A 7861-nucleotide genomic window follows, 5' to 3' on the forward strand; every position below is an offset into this window, starting at 1 on the left:
AAACTCATTGAGCCCAAGCTCTCTGATCACACTTTTGTTCCCATATCAATATCATTCTAAGTGGATGTAGGTCATTACCAGATTCTGGGGCCGAACCACTATAAATTACTGTGTTTTCTTTACTTTTGTCATTACGTTATTATCTATACATATTCGTCTATATCATTCATATTTTGACTCCGTGTCAGTTGGCTAAATCGAGGGTCAATAATCTCCTTATTAATAAAAATGAATAAAAAAATTAGATTTAAGGAGAAAATAGAAAAAATAGTTTGGAGTAATTTTAGAGTGCCACATCATCTCCTTGAAGCCCTCCTTTATATATATAGATAGATATAGATTTTAATTTATCAATATAATTAAATTTTACTTAATTAAATCTATTGATAAATCAAAATTTAATATTATACAACTTATGTATATAAAACATATAAAATTAAAATAATATTCAAATTCAGCTGAATCAATCACGTATTCAGTTTCTGTTATATTTTCAAATTTAATACCAATCACAAATTTAGCTTTTTTAAAACTCAAAAACAGTTTAATACAGAAATATATTTTTAATCACTAAATTCAAATTTTCATTTTAGAATCTCACTTCTCAAAAATACATTTTTCTAAGCATTAACCCGTGACACCTAAATAGAAAGAATACTTTTGAAACCAGGGATAATTATCGCAAGTCGTTTTTGGAAGGCCCATTTTTCAGGCGCCTTTATCGCGCCGGCTAAGTTTTTGTTAAAAAATAAAAACACCAGATTAAAACGTTGTCGTTTTCATTTAGGGCTTGATACGGGTCGGGCGCCCATCTCTCTTCTTCCTCATTTGTCAGATCTCATCTCTCACTCTCACGGTTCTCCTCTCCCTCTCACCCTCTCTTCCCCCGAACCATCTCTCTCACCCTCTCTATTTTCCTCGGCCGACGCCTTTCCTTCTGCAGCCGCCACTTCCGCGCACCGCCGTCTTCCCATATCTCTCCCTCACCGCTGCGCCGGTCTCGATTGTGGTAAGAGTTTCGTTTTTTTTATTTTCCAGTTTAGATTAAATTTGCGTTTTATTTTTTCAGTTTGTGTTTTGTTGGTTTATAGATTATAATTATGTGGTTTATTTTCTGTTCCATTTCATTTTTTTTTAGCATAATAAGAATATATACCTAATTGTTTGATTGTTCCTATTATTTGGTTTGCAATTCAAATAGATGACTATAATTTTTGTTTGGGTTTTATTTAATAATTTATGGGTTTCAGGGTAATTGACTATGGCTGCTAGAAACCGTATTGCCCGTGAAGTCATGAATAACAGGCGTGGATACCCTGTTGAAGGACCTTATGCTAGGCCTCCTCATTTGTCTCGGCCGATGCCCCACCCAGCAATGTTGGAGGAGGAGCTTGAATTGCAGCATGGTGAAATGCGGAGACTGTTGGGTGATAATAGGAGGCTGGTTGAAGACCGAATTGCATTGCAGCGTGAGCTTGCTGCTGCGAAGGAGGAGCTTCATCGTATGAACATTGCCATTGGGGAAATTCGTGCTGAAGAAGATTTAAGGTCCAGGGAGCTTTATGAGAAGGGTATGAAGCTGGAGGCTGATCTTCGAGCAGCCGAGCCTTTGAAAAATGAGGCTATACAACTTCGTGGGGAAGTTCAGAAGCTCAAGGACCTTAAGCAGGAGCTGTCTTCCCAAGTAAAGACTCTTAAACTTGAAGTTGGAAGGTTGCAAGTTGATAATCAACAGATTCCTCATTTGAGAGCTGAGATTGATGGTCTGCACCAGGAGCTTATGCAGACTAGGTTTGTGCCTAGATGTCTGATTATATGTATATAAACATACACATAGTTTATGTAATATGCAGATTTTTCCTTGAACTTAGGCTATGTTTATAATGTATGACAATACATTTAATTAGTGCCATTAGATTAGCTGCCTCATGATTTGATTTATTTTATTTTATTTAATAGGACTGCAGTCGAGTATGAGAAGAAAGCAAATATTGAGCTGATGGAACAGAGACAGTCAATGGAGAAGAACTTAGTTTCCATGGCTCGAGAAGTTGAGAAATTACGTGCAGAACTCACTAATGCTGATGGAAGAGCATGGGGTGCAGGTAGATCCTACCCTCTTTTGGCAAGATGGGAGGTGCAAGCAAGCATTTTTTTTAATTGAATTGATTCATTGTTCATTGTGCTCTCATACTATGATTATATGTGGTTTTATAGGGGGACCATATGGGATGAAATTCAGCAGCCCAGATGGGAGTTTCTCTGCTGCTCCGTATCGAGATGGATATGGGCTTCACATGGTATGTCTGCTCATATAATTTGGATTTCATTTGGGTTTGTGCCACAACTAGGATGCCATCTTCTAAGAGCCTTCTGGTCAGCTGATTCACTTTCCTTATGTTTTTGTTATTTAGGGTGTTGCTGACAAAGGACCTATTTATGGACCGGGTTCTGCTTCATGGGGAGCACCTGAGAAATCGCGCATGAATCGGCGTTGAGATGGTTATTGGACAGATTGAGAAGAGCCAGGAAGCGAAAAGGTTCATCTATGTGTGCATGCCTCATATATAGTAGTTTTTCTGAATTCGTTGGTAACCTGTAACTGCCATATATAGGGTTTTTATTGCTTTTTTTTTTTTTTAATGTAGGCTGTAGAGACAATGTTTCATTTATATAACTGTGATGCAGATGTTTTTGATATATTTCCCTTAAAAGGTTATATGTTACATAAATGAATAGTTCACATAATTGGTTTTATAGTTTCTCTTGGTCTCATTTCCTCACACTTTCCTCTCTCCTCTCCTTGGAGCGTTGGGAGGTTGGTTGCAGAAGCAAATAATTAATGACTTAAGAAATTGTATTTTAGTACTTGTTGTTGGTTTGGATTCTTTTTTCCAAGTGGTGCTAGTGTGGATGCTGAAGCAAGCACAGTGCAGAATACAGTGAAGCAAAGTAATATAGACATCATGCACAGAATTTGGTCTTTGCTGCCGAAGTTGATGCTGTCTGTTGAAGTTCAAAATCATGGTGCATGTTTCATGAGATAGGAATGCAGTGTGGTGGAAGTAAATAATATAAGTTATGGTATTGAGTTTACTTGGAGAAAGTGTTTTTCTTTGGGAATTAGTTGCTGCTTGGAGAATGGCATTCTAGAAGTTATTTCGATGGAGGGCTGCTACTTATGCACTTTTTCCTGTTTATGAAGGTTTCATGTTTTAATGGAGATTAAAAATAATAGTGACAATTTTACTATTATAGAGTTATAAGGACTTGTTTATTGTGGATTTGAATTAATTGCTTATCGCTTTGGAATAGCTGACATTCTATTTATTTAGTTGCTATTGTTTAGAATTGGGATTTGGGATTTAATGGCATTGGTCCTACTGAATTAGAAAATTTTGAGAATGGAAGTATATTGAAGTTCTTGAGTTTAATTATTAAAGTTCTAGTAGTTTTATAATAGTATATATAAAGATATTTGAGGGCATTGGTCCTATTGGATCAGGAAGAGCTCATATTTTGGATGGCAGGGTGCAAGGTCATTGTATCGGTAGATTTAGAATAGTGATATATATTTTAATATGATATGGGGATACTTAGGTCTCACTAGATTTGCATTATGAAAGATGGAATTTTTATTAGATAGACAAGGTGGAGTTTGAGAAATCTTGTGAACTGTAGAAGTGTGTAAGAGCCTATGCTTGTATTCAGTAAAGAATTTATTAGATTTGGTTTATAGTGGAATGAGGATGGTTTGGAGGATGTGGAACAAATTTTACGTAGAACAAAGGAGGTTGAAGTATTAGAAAGGCTTTCAAAGGAATGGCCAACCATTAGTGTTGCTCCCATAATAAATAGAATGATCAGTTGTGAAATATGGGCACTTCTTTTACAACTAAATCTTGGTTCTGCAAAATCTGTCAACAAGAAATTCTGACCACCAATGGCAATCAATGTGCTTCATGCATTGGATGACCTAGGAGTATCTGAAGAAAGATGGTGACATGCCACGTGATGGGAAGCCAACTGCTATGATGAAAGAATATAGGCAAGTATCCTGTCTCGTATTTCGTGGGTATGGAATCTTGCATTTCTTTTCCCAACTAGTCATAGCTGATATATTTTGTTTGTTTTCCATCCTAATCCTTCACTCTGTTTCAATCTTGATTTTAAACATATTTCACTTTTAACTTGCAAGTATATATTGATTATTGTCTTCCTTTTCCATGATAATTTTCTTGTTTAAAGTTTACTTGGGAAGTTTCAAACTTTACACTCCTCTACTTTTTAGTGACATTTAAAACCACTATCATGTGCTTAGTTTCTCAGTGCTTGCTTCTTATCTGACTTTATTTAGGCTTCGGTAGTTATTAGTATCATAGTTTTGCTCGTTTATTGCCTTTGTTATGATTTGCTATTTCCATGTTTTGAAGCTTCAACACTTTTGCTGCTCGTAGTAATAATAACATCCCTTTTAGTATTCTTAAAAGTAGTTATGCTCAGATAGTAGCTGCAACATCTTTCTTAAGAATACGATTTGGTTTTTTTGGGTGAGTTTAGTTATTTTAACCTTGATTAATAGAAACCTAAGCTTGTAGCTTTTAGATACTTGTTTGGAGGCAATTCTAGAAGAAAGAGTGAGGCGTTTCCCATACTGGATGGAGGCGACATTTACCACGATTACAATGTAGATTCTAGTCTTCAGTTTGATTCATTCTTGAACATGGAGTACCTAAGGAAGCAACATTGGCCAAGATCTTTGATTTACGTATTGCGGGGTGTTTTTGATATTATACATGGTGGTTTTCATCATAGCATCACAATTTCTCTAACATTCAAGCTCGAGGGAAGTGAAATCGACACTTATTTTCTTGGTATTGGCTCTCTGGCCTGATAACTAGTATCATCTCCCCAGCCAGCTCTATCAGCAAGACCTTTCTTTTGCAATACTGTCTCTCATGCCCAATTATTATTAGAGTATTCTCCACCATAGAATTCGGTCTTCGGAGTCAATTCAGTTATCTATAAAGTATATTCTAATAAGTAACTGTCCTTCCAGTGAATTTAATTGTTAAATATAATTTCGTTTTAGCTATTATTGCGAGTATTTTTAGAGTTTCATCTTTTAACAATACTATGGTTAATGTGGGTAGGTTACAAAAGTCCTTTATGTACATGACGACCTGTACATGAATACACATTTATAAATGCCATTGGCAATAAGTTCGATCTTGGTTTGGAGCTCAAAGCCTTCTAAAAATTGGATTTCGGTTTGGAGTGGTAGCTGATTAATTTGTTTATAAGAAATCTGTAATTAGAGTTCCAGAAGTTTGATGCGTATACATTTATATCCATAGTGCTTGCATATGTTATTTTCGACCTTTATTGATTTAAAGGAAATGAATACTATAATTGAGGTAGGATTTAGCATCGTAGTATTGGTGTATGTGGTTAATTTGGGTTCATCCCATCAGGATTTGTCAGGGTAGGTTAGTTTAACACCCTATTGAAGGTAAAATGGAAACAGAAATCACACAACAATGGAGGCAATTAAGTTTTGACGGTACCTAACTTCAGCTTGCTCAACGAATAATCATCACTTGATTTTATGCAAGTGAATGGGAGTTGGACAATTATGGAGTGATTATAGTGTTACCATGTGTGCTTTTTTCTTAATAGTGAAACTAGAAAGGAAAGAGGACTGAATAAGATTATAATATAGGTAAGAGTACTTTCAATGGTGTCTACTCTATTCTTTAAAATACATCACCAGAATTCTACATTTTCTATCTTTTGCATTTACACCATACATTAGCTTCTTTATTTTTTCTTTGTATCATTTAAATATTATATTTTTTAATTTGTTTGATTAATTTCAAATATAAAATAATGAAGAGAGAGGAGGGAGATATTATTAAAAAAGTTTAAAAGGTATACTAATCTCTAAATGTAGAGAAGATTTAGAAGATAATATAACAATTTGTAAAAAAAATATATAAAATAGAGAATCGGGTGGAGTGCTCTTTTGATCATTTTCTTTATAATATTTTGAAAGTATATCTATTTTAAATAATTCATCATGAGTGCTCTAAACTTTGTATCTTAATAAGTGAAGTGGTGAATTGGCCATTGGAAAGGAAGAACATGGCTTATTTCGCTTGTCCCTTCACACGTGAATCTTGATGTTCCTTTGCTGGGCAAAAGAGCATTTCTTCTTTCCCGGTATCTTGGGGGGTAAAGTCCATTTGAAAGGTTTGATGAGTCTGTTGGGTTAGAAAGTACACTCTTGTCAGGATTCTTTAGTTTAGGAATGATCATGCTTGTTTGTTGTGCTTTTACAAGCTATCACCGGCATGATACTTCTTTTAAATATATGTTATTTATTTTAATATTGGCAGCCAACATTGTGTTCTGGAATCATTTGCATTTGTATTGATCTGTTTGTTTTTGCTGGAAAAAATGGTTAATTACTGTCTCTTTTTGTTTTAATTTTCTGTTTATTACTGTGCTGCAGAATGCAGATGGAAGGTAGGCCACCGGTCTTGACTATCGAGGGTTCTAGGAGTGGACGACCTTAATATGACTTAGCTATGGTGAAAACTAAGTATTTGACAGGTCTTTTTGGGATGTTGGTAAGCATATTCAGAAAGTTACATTGCTGATTATATTGGTAGATAATATGGTTGCCAAAGTTAAATCCTTCAATATTTCACTTATAATGCCAAGCAAATATCTATAGAAGGATTCTCCTCCCTGCAGTTTGCCATTGCCTTTTAGAAATTGCCTGAGTTCAGTATAAGCCTTTGCACAAAGAGGAAAGTACTTTAGGCTTTGAAATTTGTTGCCTTGTGCCCTTACCATTAAACTGATCAACTTTATTATTATGGCCAGAGGAGTGGTTTCATATTAGCTTTTGAAACTAGGCTCCCCGATGAAGCTCATAATTTCTCTATGTGCTAGTGGGCATTGGATTTGGTGGCTACTGTGATGGTTTTTTGGTGGTCGGAAAAGAATGTGGGGAATTTGTTTTGAAGTCTAAGACATAATTTGCATACTTTGGACTGTTTGAAGTAAAGCCAATGCATCTTCATCATGGGTTCTCGTTACCCCTTTGTTCTTGATTAGTGGTAAGGAGGTTTCATCATTGCAAAGCTTTACTCTAATGGCAACGCCTTCTGCTTTCAGCTTTAGCAATTCTCCTAGTTGTATTCCTTTCGCATGTGGAATTTCGTTTTGACTATCTCTAACCTGCTCAATATATTTATGTATATCTACCACACACATTAAGAGAAGGCATATGATGACCTAAAATTTAGGCGCACACAATTTTTATGACACGCTCAGATAGAAAATGAATTTAGTGATGATGCTTATTAAATCAGTCCATTTTCTCTTTTTATTATATAACCCCTTATTTATAATTTTAGAGCTGCATGAGCTCTTGGACGTATTTTATAGAAAAACTAGGCGAAATTATATTTTTTAAGCTTATTTTATAAAAAAATTTGGGTGGAGAATTTGTACCTTGAATAGTTATCGACATTTTTACTGAATAACATAATATAAATCATCACATTTTGCATTTGGGAAATCTTACCTTTTTATATATAATTAATTAATTAATTATTTTAGATCAACAATTAATATTAAATCTAGTGAATAAATGAGACTTAAATCATGATTTGCAATGAATTTGACATGATAGTATATAATTATGTAAACACATGCAGTTGGAAAAATAAAATTATAAATAAAAACAATTGTTAAGGATGGAATTGAAATATGTATAATAATATTAGAGAGAATGGAGAATTTATTTTAATAAATGGTATGATTGTAAAATTTGTACCTTATGAGCCTC

The 7861-nt window shown here is 34.6% G+C and overlaps 1 protein-coding gene across 3 annotated transcripts; it reads left to right on the plus strand.

Annotated features, from left to right (window-relative positions):
• Positions 1 to 811: 811 nt before the first annotated feature.
• On the plus strand, positions 812 to 7381 carry LOC133818176 (protein FLX-like 3). 3 transcript variants are annotated; one of them, XR_009885815.1, is made up of 7 exons: positions 812 to 1009; positions 1251 to 1791; positions 1960 to 2105; positions 2218 to 2300; positions 2415 to 2540; positions 6515 to 6632; positions 6892 to 7381. XR_009885815.1 is itself a non-coding variant. In XM_062250901.1 (6 exons), the coding sequence occupies exons 2-5, from the start codon at positions 1262 to 1264 to the stop codon at positions 2496 to 2498; spliced, it is 843 nt and encodes a 280-aa protein (XP_062106885.1). In that variant the 5' UTR covers positions 812 to 1009; positions 1251 to 1261; the 3' UTR covers positions 2499 to 2540; positions 6515 to 7381. The 3 variants fall into 3 exon arrangements, 1 of the variants encoding a protein (XP_062106885.1); XR_009885816.1 differs by having other exon boundaries at positions 6961 to 7381; XM_062250901.1 differs by having other exon boundaries at positions 6515 to 7381.
• The last annotated feature ends 480 nt before the right edge of the window (positions 7382 to 7861 follow it).

This window comes from Humulus lupulus, chromosome 2 (genome assembly GCF_963169125.1).
Source record: "Humulus lupulus chromosome 2, drHumLupu1.1, whole genome shotgun sequence".
Lineage (NCBI taxonomy): Eukaryota > Viridiplantae > Streptophyta > Magnoliopsida > Rosales > Cannabaceae > Humulus > Humulus lupulus.

Coding starts and splice junctions, on each gene's coding strand:
- LOC133818176 (XM_062250901.1), top strand. CDS start 1,262: ATGGCTGCTAGAAACCGTATTGCCCGTGAAGTCATGAATAACAGGCGT. Junction 1,792..1,959: donor CAGGAGCTTATGCAGACTAG/GTTTGTGCCTAG, acceptor TTTATTTAATAG/GACTGCAGTCGAGTATGAGA. Junction 2,301..2,414: donor ATGGATATGGGCTTCACATG/GTATGTCTGCTC, acceptor TTTGTTATTTAG/GGTGTTGCTGACAAAGGACC.